A 14,570-nucleotide genomic window follows, 5' to 3' on the forward strand; every position below is an offset into this window, starting at 1 on the left:
ACATGCGTTTGCAGAGTGCGGAATAACAGCGAGCAATACCAGTAAAAGGTATAAAAGTTAATATAAAATATTAATTATATTTTAATTTATTAGAAGAACGCAAGCCCAAGAGCCACTAATTACATGAAGTTCAGAGGAGAACTTGGCCGCACTATCTTCGTAGTTAAGTTAAGTTAAGTTGAAAGCCCTTTATTGTTATCCCCGTAGAATATGACAATAACTACACACCTAACAAGCTTTCGTACTGCAACTGACACCGTTTGATGAAGTTTACTGCCCCACTCCTGAGGCCTCTCGCTAGCAGACGACGTTCTTCACCAAGTGACCAAGGTAGATCTTGACGGGACCGCGGAGATAGTGGCTTCCTTCTTTTAGCTAGGTTAGCTAGCTAGGTGGTCACTGGCGTCTTGCGCGGAGGTAATTACACCTCTGCTGCGGCAGTTTTTGTGCTGGTAAGCTACCTTCTATAACAGTTTTCTTCGTTCTTGTCCGTCATGATTGGGATATAACTGCAGCGCGAAATACCCTCAGACACGGGCAGCAGCGTATGTTCTTGCAAGTGGGTGTTTTTCGCGCTGCAGTTATGTACCAAGAAAGTTACCAACTTTCCCAAAAGCTCGTTTTACTGAAGTCCGTAATTCCTTTAGCCATCTCGAGGTTATACTTTCAGTAGGTCAGCTACTTTTTTTTTGTTTTTGAAACTTAAAGCTTCCCAATTAGAACAGAAACTTCCAGCAAGTTGAGAACTGTACAGGCTGCTTCCCTCAAGCACTGCAGGAAGCTACAAAAAGTGCTGTTAGCGTCCTCTATTCCTGTCTGTAGGCAGGCCAAAACAACTTGTTGAATTCGTTGCGATCGGTGGCTACGGAACCAATCTCGGTTTGCTGCAGTACATGGCGAAAATCAAGGGGACAATAAACTTAATCGCTGGAAGAACATGGCTAGTGGTCGCATATCTGAAATAATTCACTTAAACTTGCAGTCGGTGTTTCCAAACACCGGGAGTAACATACTGCAAAAAAAAAAAAAAAAAAGATCGGGGTGCAGTTGTCTTTTCACTTTTTCCTGTGCGAGTATTGTGTCGTGCAGATCGGGGGCATTTCCTGCAGCGTGTGGGCACATGCCACATGTCAGCCAGCGATAAACGGCAACAGGTGTTTGAAGAGCCCTGCTGCTGTCCTCTACAGGCGGGTGCGATAGCGCCGACTCTTGCGGCTTCGTTACTGCCCAGTGCACTTGAGGTGAGTTACAGAAGCCACTGTATGTCACGGTAATCTCGTCAAGAATAATTGGGAAAGGATGGGATGATAGTCTACTTAACCAAACAAGAATTAATGCATGTTAAACATGTTTTCGGTGGGTGAGGCAAGTGTGCATTGCCTTGTGTTTTTTTGTTAACGGGATGTCAAGACCACAGCTCAAAAAAACGGAATATCACTAAGTGATGCTGATAATGCGGTTTACTGTGCAGCTGGATATGCAGAGTTAGCCCTTGACAACTGATCCTTTCATATAATTTCTCTTTTTCAGGATTTGAAGCAAAATGACACTTATAGTTTTTACAAGGTTGCAAGGAACCCTTCTGAAGAACTTATTGAGCCTTCAAAAACTGAAACTTGGATGCGCTTCTTCCATAAAATGCGCTTCATCGGCTGCTGTGAACTTCCCACCCCCATTCTCCCCAGTATTTGGAGGCATCGAGGAACATTTGAACAAGCTGGCTGTGGTTGACGCACTTGGCTCACACACCTATGGTCAGCTGCTTGGCTTTAGCCAGCAGATTCGGGAACAAATATCTAAGGCGACGAGGTCCCATGATCAAATGCGAGTTTCATATTTGTGCCCTAGTGACGTTCGTTATGTTGCAACGCAGTGGGCATGCTGGCTGGGTGGCAATGTGGCTGTACCTCTGTATCATCAGCACCCAGATTCAATGCTGGAATACTATATTAAAGATTCACAGTCATCTGTCCTGCTCACTACCCAAGAATATAGGGAACGAATTGGAAAGCTTGCAGAACGTCTCTCCCTGCCTGCCATTGTGATTGATGGACCGGCCAATGAAAATGCTGAAGAAGTTGAAAACAAAGATTGGGTAAGTACTACAGTGAACGTATACTCGAAGGTTATACTCGAACGTATATTCGAACATATACTCGAACGTATACTCGAAGGGTTGACTGCCCCCCCCCCCCCCCCTTTTCTGAGTCCCTATGTGTGTATATATACTTCTTAGCTTTCTGAAGACTTGCATGGGAGCAAGTGTGTGATGTATATACAAGTGTGTCAGTTGTTTTAGAGCTGGTCAAGAAGGTGTCTGGTTTGCTAACATGGATGGACTGATAACATGGATGCAAAGCTATCTTTCTCACTATTGGCACGCTTTCCTACTGCATCTTTTCTTTGCGAAACATAGTTCAGGCTCAACTTTTCGATTTTATTTGTCAGTACTGTTTTGAAGCCCACTATTACACTTGCAAAAAATGAAGGCCCTGCTAGTTTGATGTGGGCGAGCTGTTTGATATAAACTAATAATGGCTGTGTTGGCAGATATTTCTGATTATTCAACATGCAGAACTCTTTGCGTCATTATTTGATAGTTACCTTTCACTGTACAGTCAGGTCAGAGTGAATTGAAAACAGCATCTGTGAAGAAAACAGATATTTTACCTGTGTACTTTCAGCTGCAGTATACAACTAGCATGATTCGTGTTTGTAGGTAAAGGCTCTACCAAAGTGTATATTTATGAACCGGTTGTAAAGGAATATTTCACTGTGAAGTACAAAAGTATGGCGTATGCATGTTCACGTTTCAATCCGTCTTGACTGTATGTTATGGTACACTCCTGCACTAAAGTGGAGAGACCACATGAACTGACATAACTGCGTGCCAGCGCTTTCTCGAGGTGCAGCGCCTGTTTTCAAGATATGCATGGGATGCCTGACCAAATATATTAGCCTGTTTGCACATTTACCTCTTTCAGGCACGTCTTTATACACAAAAAAATTGCAATCACCGCCATTGGCATGGTCTCGCCACTTTTGCTCACAACTGTACATTGTAGACTGTGTGTGAGGACAAAAATGCATACATTAAAGAAATAAGGTGCACATCGTTGGATCTTTCACCAACACTGCTTGTGCAGCACACAGAGTTTTTGGAGGGTTTTGAGTGTAGTGCTGAATGAGATTAACTGGTACATAGTCAGGGTGCTGCAGAACAAAGACATCAGGGATCAAGACATTAGGACTTGTGTATACACATGAAAGTAAGCACAAGCCAGAGTCATATTATACTGTTGCATACATATGCCTCAGTGCTGGCATGCATCAGATGTGTAATCTGCTTGCACTGCATCGTACTACCTTTTCATTGTGACCTGCTCCAGGAAAGCTTCAAAGAAGAAGATGCTCTGATGATGTATACCAGTGGAACAACAGGACCCCCGAAGGGAGTGGTCCTTTCATTTCGCAATGTGCATTTCCAAGTGGCACAGATCAGGAGAGCATGGCAGTGGACAGCTGCTGATGTGATGCTGCATGCACTGCCACTTCACCACACTCATGGAATTATAAGTGGTCTGCTTACTCCATTGTACTCTCGTGCTGCTTGCCTGATGCTACCCAAGTTCAGCCCTGCAGAGGTATGTCTTCCAGTTTATTACATAGCAAGAAACCATTTTCGTCTGAAATTAACTTTTGTACTTCATTCATTAGATAGCAGCATGTGGAATGACAGAGTGCACTTGCTTTCCATACCTTAGCACGGGTATTTTTGTTGGCATTATGGTAGTTTTGTCTGTGGGTAACCCTTGCAAAAATTTTAATACAAGTATACTACATTTTTGTATTTGCTGTATAGGTCTCCTATCAGTCGAGGAGGGAGAAACAGGTACATGAGCGGTTGTAAGTAAATGGAGCATAATATTCTGTTCTGAGTTCAATCACACCTTACCTATCGGAAATGAAGGAACTTTGTTTGTCCATACAAAAGCACACTAGCATCCACTACTGGCAGGCACATACCATAGCTGGCAATTTCATTTAGGCAATGCCTGAAAAATGTTAGAAGCCATTAGCATGCTCCGTTTACTTTTGTCCGTGCCTGTACAATTTTAAAAAAGAGCTGCACTAGCTTGGTTGACAGCAGAAATTATTGCAATCTTTGATTAACAGAATGTTACAGGAAAACCGGCTCAGTGCCTGCTCAGTTTCACACGGAACATAAGTATCTAGTCATAATATTTATTTAGATAGCTTTGCTGATCAACAGCTCAGCACCAGTCAGGGGTGCTATAAAGGGGTGCTATAAAATCCCAGTGAAGGTTGCTTATTCATATATGGTAAGTGTAAAGGATGTGTGCTCTGCATGCTGATATGGTGCCTCAGTGTTCCACATATGATGCCGCAGGACGTCAGTGCACAGTGGTAGCCCTGCAAATGCTACCCTCTATTGACAGATCTAAAAGCCTATCATATTTTCTGTTTGATGCATTCCTTATTAGACTAATTGACTATTGTTGATGGTCAAATAGGCTATCAGTTCTGCTATCAGAATTGCCCCTTAGTAGCAGCTTAAGAGGGAATGTGACTTTCAGAAAAAATTTTTATTTCTTGATGCACTTTCATGAAATTTTATGAGCATTTAGAAATAACTTTATGACTGCTGTCACAAAATTTCTCTATTATATTTCCAGAAAGTCGTTTTCTGGTATTTATTTTTCCTCTGAATCTTATAAAAAGGCTGCAGAGTTTAAAAAAATGTGGAAGAAGGCTGGTTCAACATTCATTGCGTTCCTGTACTGGCATGCTGCAGGTCAAGCCATTCTTATAATTTTTTTTTTTTCACAAAGCGCAAATTTTGGTTTTGAATTTTTGAGATGCAGTGTTTTTTGGCGTAATTAGAGTATGAAGCAAATCTCATACAAGAAATTTAAAATTTGTAAATTTGAAAAACAAAGAATGTCTTGACCTGCACAGTGGTCCGAGGAGTGCAACGAAACAAATGGGCTCAAAATAGACAAAAACAATCTTTAAGAAATCTGCTTTCCAATGTGATTATCTGGGTATAGTACCATAATGAAGAAAGACGTCCGTTGTTCGAGTGGTTCCCCACAATGCACAGCTGCCGTGGTTCACAAAACTTGTTTTGATTTCAGCAGGGAAACTTTGGGACAGCATAGAAAACAAGGCATTCAAGCAGATACAACAATTGTCAGAAAATCAATTTATTTCTACATTTTTTGCTATTTCAAAGTTGCGTTTCCCCGCAATGGATTATGGTACATGCAGTTTATTTTTAAGTAATTTAATAGATTTCCAGAAATGAACTGTGTAAGCTCTGATCATGGCTGCTTTCTTGGCTGGTGCCCACTGCAGCTCTACAGGGTCCTGTGTGCTTTCCTTTTGCTAGATGAAATCATCTAACTGACACCTTGAGAGAAATACTTGTGGCCGTGTTACTTTCAGGAGAGTAGAACTTTTTTTCATAATGCACGGTGCAGTTTTTTCCCACATTTTATAATTCCAAAGAATCTTCGTTGTGCTACTACTGTGCTTGATCACTTTTTTTTTTTTGTGAACTTTCATGTAATAGGTTTGGAAACACCTGTTGCACCTGGATAAAAGCAAGCCAGCAGTGTCAGTTTTTATGGCTGTTCCTACCATGTATGTGAAGCTGATTGAGCACTATGAACAGCACCTGAAACACTGCAAAGAGACAGCACCGGAGGTGGTCCAAGAAACATTTGCGAAAAACATCAGGTAGGCATTTGGCACTGGCAGGTTAGGCCAGTGACAACACTGAAATAAATTCTTCCTCTTTTAAACTTGCTGCAGGTTCGTCATAAGTGGCTCAGCATCTCTACCACAACCTATATTTGAAAAGTTCCAGGAGATTACTGGCATGACCATATTGGAAAGATATGGAATGACTGAAGTTGGCGTACCACTGTCAAATCCCCTGCATGGAAAAAGGCATCCTGGTAATTGGGTTTCGCTCATAATTATTTGTTGATGTGTGGTGCTGCAACTTTCTTGTTTAAGGGGCATTGAGGGCAGACTGTAGTTGGCCTGTATTGATAGATTGGTGCATTCTAGTAATGCAGACAATGCTTTCACTGAAAACAGAGATTTATTAGCTAGAAAAGGACAAAAAATGAAACGCAGGTGTCGCCACTACTGGCCCTTCTCGCAAGCGAATTGTGGTGAGTTTGTTTCAAGTGGCAGGAAAAAACAGTCGTGTTTTTAGTTCCAGTTTTCTCAGCAATAAATTCGTCTTTTGCTGCCAGACAAACGTCAATGTAGCCAGAAGGAACCGTAAAATCAATTTTTACTAGGAAGAAAAACTGAATATAAAAGTCAATCTCTCTTAACTTTGTGCTTTCGTTATGTGAAGGATTTTGATGCTTTGGTGAATTTCATGACACCCTTTGACATCGGGATAGGCTTGATGGATTCAGAGGTACTTGTTAGAGAACCTGTTGTCATTCCAGAAAATGCGTATTGATCCGACCTTTTAACCTGATCATGCCATCAGTGCAATGCATGCATGGGGAAGGTTATGGAGGCTAAAATTGCTGCATATTTTGGCCCTAATGAGTAATCTACTAAAGAAAAAGAAGGGATAGCATTACATCTGCATATATCCCTTCGCATGTGATGTTCCAGCTTGGCACTGCACAATAATTGCAGGAGCCAAGATCATCTGCTGAGAGCTTCTCCATGGGCTTAAAAAAATGTACACAAAGCACCAGTAACTAATTTGCTTGTCCTTTGTTGTAGAGTTGTTTAATTATAAACTAAACAGTTTACACTAACACAACTACTAGTTACTGTCTTGCCAAACTCCAAAGTTTGACTATTTTAATGAATTTTGTGTTATATCATTTGGTAAAATTTCTTTGAACTCCAATATGGTGAGGCTTGGAACTATTTTACACACATGCACACACGCACGTGCACACACGCACACACAAAAAAATTGCAGCCTTTTATAGCTTATGAAGGAATGCTGATACTATAAAGCTTTATAAAAAATCCCACCTGTTGCAGTGAAGTCCTGTTTCTTAATGTCTGCTATGCAGTGAAAACTGCTGTTATGTAAAGACTCCAGAGACCTCTGACTACTTGTCTCTATTGTGTTGTAGGAAGCCTCCTAGCATCGCTCATTCTTTGAAGCTGTGGATACTTTCAGGAATTGTGAATCACTGAAACTTGCTGTGGCACCTACCACTATAGTTCAGGCTTAAATGAAAGTGGTACTTCAAAATGTCTGGACAGCCATTGGAATGCCTTGTGTGTTTCATTGAATATTGCATTGTTAATATGGTGCTGTTGGTGTTTGTCTACTTAAGTTTCACATTCTTTCTAGTGTTGCTACCTTAACCTTTCCACTGCTATGAGAAATTACCAAAATTGTACCAATATTACCAGAAATTTTGTTATTTATGAGTTTGTAGAAAATGTTTTTCTATGCAGAGCAGCAGTATATATGTTTAAATTTTTGGGCTTTTCTGACTGGTTAAAATTACAAAAAGTAAACAATGGCTTGTATGCTTTCACGTACAACAGCTCACTGACTATGAATGATACTGAGTAGTATCACAGAGGTTCATACTCCGTCTTATGAGTGTCTGTGTACGTACAGCCATAAGAATGGTCTACAGTGCCCATGGGCCAGATAAGCTTACCCTCTTCCAGGTAGCCATCTTAGATTTCGTTGCACATCTTAGCACCTGCGGGCATGAACATTGCGAATACAGCTTTATCAGAAACTTCACAGGTGAAGAAAAATTCCTCCTGGCTTGGGGCTCAAACCTGAGACCACCACCAATCTACGGCAGCTGCTCTACCAACTAAGCTAACCAGGACGGCTAGCAGTTGGCAGGGCGAGGCCGAATTGATCAACTCAAAGCGAGGACAGTGTTGGCCCAACGTATTTAGGGAATTCACCAAGGTGGAGAAGATTTGGTTGGTTGGTTGGCTGGTTGGTTGGTTGGTTGGTTTATTGGGATTGCGTGCATATTGCCAGCACTAAGAAATTACATACAGGACGTAGTAAGGAATAAGGACACAGTAAGGAAGACAAACACTGCATTTCAGCTGATCTCAGCTGAAGTCCAGCATTACTCCTATGCATATGTTTTTTACTGTGTTTAAAAACCAATTTGTCCTAGCGGGCAAGGCATCAAGCAGAACGAGCGATGGCATCTTATGGACTCCCTGGCAGCGCTGCAATACGCTGTCGAGTTCCACTCTTAAAGGCGAAGCTTAAGCGTCCTCCAAATTTTTTTGGTTGAGCTGACAGGCTGATGCTGACGGTGTTCACTCATATCTCAAGGTGGAATTCAGTGCAAAGCTCTCCTGTGTGTAATTTTTAATGTTCTGACTGTATGTACACAGGCTACAATGACCAACTATACCGGTTTTTCACTCTTGACAAGTGCATCAGGGCCTTCTTAAAAGTGGCTTAAATCACGACAGTGCCAGTTCAGGTGCAAGTCAAAAAACAGCTACCAATAGTGTATTATGTTGGTGGCAGATGGAATGGAATGAGTTATAGTAGGATACAACTTTAAAATAACAGTAGTTGGTAAAACTGAGCCACAGTCCGCGATGTCCTCCGCTGGTCAATCACTACGGTAAACGAAATCAGCTTTTTAATGTTTGACTGTATTAAGCAAGCCAGGCATCAAAATTCTAGAGCTTATTTTTTTTTTTGTGATTAGCTTCTTGTTTTGCCAACAAGAAAGGTTTTACCAATGGACTAATTTTTTGTCGTGGAGGAATTCTGTGTCCTGAATGTGGGCGGAGCTTCCTTGCAGACGTAAGTTGTATCCAACTATAGTACTATGATTTGTATCACATTGTAGTTTGCACATATTTTCTGCTGTAGTTGCTTTGCAGAGTAATCAAAAATAGCCACTAGTCAAAACATTAACACATATCTGTGCTCTCAAGAATTCTTGAGGAAAGCTGCACATTTCATCATGTACATCATGTAAATAGGAGAAGAATGTGAAAGTAGATTTTTGAGTGTTACATGAAAAAATTCTAGCATTTTCATTTGTGTTACTTTATAACAAGTGGGAGCATTTTTCTTGCCCCGCCGTGGTGGTTCAGTGGTTATGGTGCTCGGCTGCTGACCCGGAAGACACGGGTTCGATCCTGGCCGCGGCGGCTGAATTTCGATGGAGGCGAAATGCTAGAGGCCCGTGTACTGTGCGATGTCAGTGGATGTTAAAGAACCCCAGGTGATCGAAATTTCCAGAGTCCTTCTCTATGGCGTCCCTCATAGCCTGAGTCGCTTTGGGACGTTAAGTGCCAATAAACAAACATTTTTCTTTTACTTAATTAGTTTGTATTAATTAATAACTTTTTAGCCACAGGTGGTAGATGAGAGTTTCAAGCTGCAGTGCTTTAACCGAGCTTTTGATTTAAGGCTTAGCAATTTCTGAAGATATTCTTTTCTTACAAAACTTAACAGTGACACACTGCAGGTATCTCACATTTCATGTTGCATTGTCAGCCATTGTCCCCTTGTGTTACAGCAACTAGTTGTGTACAATCAGTTGTTGCCTTGTGGTATGGCAACATTCCATGTGCTTTACTCTAAATCACGAAAACTGCCAATTTTCTGTTACTGATTCCTTGTTCGTCCCTAAATTGGCTTTAACATTGCATTTTTATGGTGAAAAAAATGAACCTTTTCAGGTGAGCTAATTTATTTGCGCAGTATTTGTGGTACTCTTCTTGTGCTGCACTTATGCCATTTTCAAACATGAAGGGGCAAGAATATGTATACTGTATTGAATTTTTACATCCCAACGCTACTCCTGGTCTTCAAGGGATGCAGTACTTGGCGAGGGCCTGGCTGAATTTTGTCTGCCATGGGTTCTTAAATGTGCGCTGAAGTCTCAGCATGCAAGGATTTTTGCACTTTGCCTCCTTCCAAAACTGGCTGCCAGGAGTGACAGTCTTGTTTGTGGTAACGGCAGCATAGGTCCCCCAATGAAGTGACTCAGACAGATTCACATGACTGTTAGTGTTGTTTTTTCTGGCATTTTACTTGTGTATGTTGTATTAAAATGTGCACATTCGATGTCTTCTTTCATTTATAGGATGTGTGGGCTACCCTACAGCAGGTGTTGAAGTGTGCATTGCTGAGGCTGATAAGTCGCAATTAGGATACAAGCCTCTGGTTTTGGGCACAGAAGAAGAGACCAAGTTTCTTGAAGGACCAGATAACTGTAGTGGTGAACTGCTCATCAGGGGCTCTAATGTGTTCAAGTACTATTGGCAGAGACCAGAGGTAACAAAGGACTCCTTTACTCAGGATGGATGGTTTAAGACAGGTGAGTTTTTCATTGCACTTATTGCAACCAGAGTAAGCACAGTACTTATCAAAATGCGGCAACTTTCTCTGGATGCTTATATATTAACCATGTATATTCGCATCAAAGGCGAATTAAAGGCAACCCTGCATGACATTTATGAAGCTCTTAGGCTGTTGTTGACATGACAGCCTTAAAGGGACTCCGAAATGATATAGATGGCCATATTCTAGTGCTGCAGGTCTCTAGAGGTGGCCTTTGTGAGAATTTGAGTTGAATTTAAAAGCTCTGCTTGGAGTCTATAATTTGCAAATAATTTAAAAAAATTATTGCTCGCATCGGTCATCACCGGACGTGCACTTTTGTGGTAATGCAAATGACATTGGAGTGTTTTGTAATTTTGAGTAGGTGTGTGAGAGGTGGGGAGTGGAGGTGCACCTCATGTGTGGCTGTGTGTCTGTGTGTAACCTTGCATCATGCATGCTAGCTCATTCATCCATATAAGGTGGGTGTGTGACTGACAGGCAGCATGGCGCATTTCCACGATGGCACTGAATTCTGACGAACCATTGTGGCACGTTTAACTTGCTTTCTCCCGCTTTGCCCTATCCTCCTTGCACTCATTTGTGTTACGCCATCTGTGTCAAGAATTCGGTACCAATGCATGCAGTTTACTAGCAAAATCAGCTGGTGATGGCAACACCTGCATTTCATTTCTCTATCTTTCCTAGCTTATTTTATTTTCAGTGTGAGTGGTCTCTGTCATTAATATGCCATAACCTATCGATACAGGCCAACTTCATTTTATTCTTGGTGTCCCTTTAAGTGGATACCTGATCATGCTGGGATAACAGGCAATGAGCTGGTACATCAGCTCATAATTTGGCACCGAATAAAAATGCCTCCCTCAAAGCAAGCACTTTTGCCATGGTATTTATATTTTGCGCTTTGTTCAGAGTGCTCTGTCTGTTTCACCTCTCAATTTTTTCTTTCACTTCTGTTCACACAATAGAGCAGTGATAGTGGCCCAATTGGAGCCAGTTGACAGGCCCGCGCACTTTCCTTTTCATTCTTTGTTCACACACGGACAGAAAGCACTTCAGCAACAAAGCTGTCACTGTGAAAAATCTCACCATTTATGGTTTCTTTTGATGTTCCACAATTTCTTAAAATTTCATTTGTCTCCAGTGTTTTAGAGTTAATTATTTACCTTCAGCTAATTAATTTGTGTTAATTAAAAGATACACCTGCCTGCTCCAAAGCTTCTAGCAGTGATGATGGAGTTCAATTACATAACAAGCAGCCCTTTCTTAATTACGTACCTGGCTTACGTTATGTGGGACAACCAATATAGCCTTGCAGAAATAATTTTGTGGAAGGCTGTTATTCACAGGTAATAAAAAAAAAGTTCCTAATTGTCCGTTACATTGATTTACCTCAGTAAAAATGACTGCTTTTCAAACCACTCTGAGAAACTGAATCGGAGCAACTATGATTTTGTCAACTGATGTAAAAAAAATCACTGCAACAAGTTTTTTTGTAATAGCTCTAAGACCAATGTCTTGCCCTGAAAAAATGTACAGTGCCTCTTGGTGGCGGGTGCTGCACACAGGAGCATGACTGGCATTAAAAGGCTGTCTTGTATACAAATCCCAGGTGACAGTGCCACATGCATTGATGGTGTCTACAAGATCCTTGGCCGTACGTCAGCCGACATCATTAAGACGGGTGGCTACAAGGTCAGTGCACTTGATGTAGAGCGTCACTTGCTGGCCCACCCGTCCATCAAGGAATGCACAGTGGTGGGTGCTCCTGATGACACTTGGGGTGAGCGAGTTGCTGCTGTGGTTGTACTACATGATCCATCCACCACACTGGAACTTGAAGCCCTTCGAAACTGGTGTAAAGAACGTATGCCATCATATAATGTGCCCAGTATCCTACATTGCGTGCCTGCTCTGGAACGCAATTTTCTTGGTAAAGTTAACAAGAAGGAACTTGTCAAGAAAATGTGGCCTGCCCCAAAGCCCTAGTATGTCTGCTGATGTGACCTGAGAAACTGAAATAAAATAAACCTGAAATTGTGTACCTCTGATGAAGTGGCACTGTTTTTCTGTAATACTTTTGGTCAACACCTCTGACTCAAACTGACCTTGTCTAGACTAGTGAAAAATTGACTGCATAGGAAAAATACCTTATGCTGCCATTGAAACCAGCAGACTGGACGTTACAGAACTGAGAATACTATTAGTTTGTTTAACCTTTTCAAGTGTGATTTATCAGTTGGATTCAAACCAGTATTTTTCGGCCTAAATAGTATATCCAGGCCTCAATAAAGCCAATTCATAGTTAATTTTCTACATGCGCATACAAAGTTTCGTACAAAATCTCAGAATAGTTGGATACTAATATTAAAACACCAGGACTCATGAATCAGCACACAAAGGATCATTGAATCATTTTGTGTTTCAAAGATGCACTTGACTCGAGAAATTCAGGAAAAAAAGGAAAAAAAAGAGTTCAGCACTGGTGGCAAAATCTATCCAAGAAAATTGAGGAAGACATGCTACCAAGCTCAGTTTTTTATGAAATATTTTTTTACTAGTTGGCATGCTAGTTGTCATAGAAAAGCTCCCTATTTTCAAGGTGAAGGATACTAAATTTGCCTGAAACTAAGGAATTAACGCTAGCTAGAGCACTCGGGAGAAAAAGCTGTGAGTTTGCAACATACACATTTGCGTACAAAGCAACTGAAAGGGTTAAACTGAAACGATTTTGACCATGGGTTGAATCACTAGAGCTGCTAATACATTATTCAAGAACACTACCAAGAAAGCAACTATTTGTTGATAAGCATTTCAACTGCTGCTCATATTTAGCAGTAACTTGAAGTTCCTTGGATGCCAAATCAACAAGCCAAGTGTTTTAACTGCCAGTTTCTCTTTCTCTCTACTTCTTCGAACATGTAATCACACCCAAAAGGGTCACACTGCTTGTTTTCGACAACTGGAATATGGTTTCTTGAAGGGAAGCATAGTACATCTGGAACCTACAGCAAAATTCTTTTTTCAAGCTTGCTTAATATGAACTTCTGGTTTATGTGAGTCAGTGTTTTGGTGTTGTTAACAAGTGTATTAAAAAGGCTCCCTTTGATTGAGCTTCACTTAACTATAGTAGGCTACAAATTAAAAAAAAAAAAAAGTTGCTAACACTGGACCGTGCTCCATGGCATCCTGTATTACTCCGCTGGCCAATCGCAACAGTAAACGAAATCAGCTTTTTAATGTTTGACTATATCAAACAATCCACATATCAGAATTCTGGGGCTCATAATTTTTTTTCTTGTGACAAGCTTCTTGTTTAGGTAACAAAAAACGTTTAAGCAGCGGACTACTTTTTCGTTGTGGAGGAATTCTGTGCGTGAAGGCTGAATGTGGGCAGAGCTTCACTGTAGACTTAAGTTGTATCCGACTATAGAATAAATTTCCTGTCCCCTTTGCGAGTTTGTAATATTGAGAAACAAATGCAATGCAAGTTGCACAACTATAGATACTTTAGATAGATAGTGTTTATCAAGCTGCAGGATAGGAGAGGTTGGAAACTTTATATTAATAATAAATAAGCACTGTTCTACCACAGAACTAACTCAGCACATTGTGTCCACAAACGAGTGTAAGAGAATTATCTAAAGAAGGTACATTTTCTATGAAAATGCTGTAGAGCCATACTGTAGAATCCTGTGTGCTTAAAATTTCTATCTGTTTAGCTGATGTGCATGATGAACGCAATTATCTGTCTTAGGAAATGTGCTGATGTTGCCAACTGAACCTGACAATAAACTGTATAATGGTAGTGGATTTTTTAAATGTCACAAGACAAGCATGCAGTTTGATGTATCTGCGTGGTAATGTGTGCTAATTTGTGAAGTTTATTGGCCATTGTGCATCATGATAACAGAGCCAGTTTTACACGAGTGCCTGCCAAGGAAAATACTGTTGTCTGTATTGCATGATAGGCCTAATGCACAGCCAGCTTGCCAACAGCCACTTCTCATTTTTGCCAAAAGAGTAACTGCCACCAGCTTTGGACAACTTGCATTCAGATAACTTCTCATTTTTGCCAAGAGCAGCAACTGCCACCAGCCTTTTTGTCAGAACCGCAATGAAGCAAGCACAGTAAGAGGAAGGCAGGGTAGTGCTGTGCACTTCATGCCTTGGATGCATAATTACACTAAAC

The 14,570-nt window shown here is 41.0% G+C and overlaps 1 protein-coding gene across 2 annotated transcripts; it reads left to right on the forward strand.

Moving 5' to 3' along the window:
- Window positions 1-186: 186 nt before the first annotated feature.
- Window positions 187-12,429, forward strand: LOC149350444 (malonate--CoA ligase ACSF3, mitochondrial-like). Of its 2 annotated transcripts, XM_089579465.1 has the most exons (8): window positions 187-452; window positions 1,090-1,241; window positions 1,874-2,095; window positions 3,390-3,644; window positions 5,597-5,763; window positions 5,839-5,984; window positions 10,122-10,355; window positions 11,991-12,429. In XM_089579465.1, exons 2-8 carry the CDS (start codon window positions 1,128-1,130, stop codon window positions 12,365-12,367), a joined length of 1,515 nt encoding a protein of 504 aa, XP_089435591.1. In that variant the 5' UTR covers window positions 187-452; window positions 1,090-1,127; the 3' UTR covers window positions 12,368-12,429. The 2 variants fall into 2 exon arrangements, with proteins under 2 accessions (XP_089435591.1, XP_089435590.1); XM_089579464.1 differs by lacking the exon at window positions 187-452 and having other exon boundaries at window positions 1,102-1,241; window positions 1,531-2,095.
- Window positions 12,430-14,570: the final 2,141 nt, after the last annotated feature.

The sequence above is a fragment of the Amblyomma mixtum genome, chromosome 3 (assembly GCF_055824585.1).
Source record: "Amblyomma mixtum isolate Tamu chromosome 3, ASM5582458v1, whole genome shotgun sequence".
NCBI classification, from domain to species: domain Eukaryota; kingdom Metazoa; phylum Arthropoda; class Arachnida; order Ixodida; family Ixodidae; genus Amblyomma; species Amblyomma mixtum.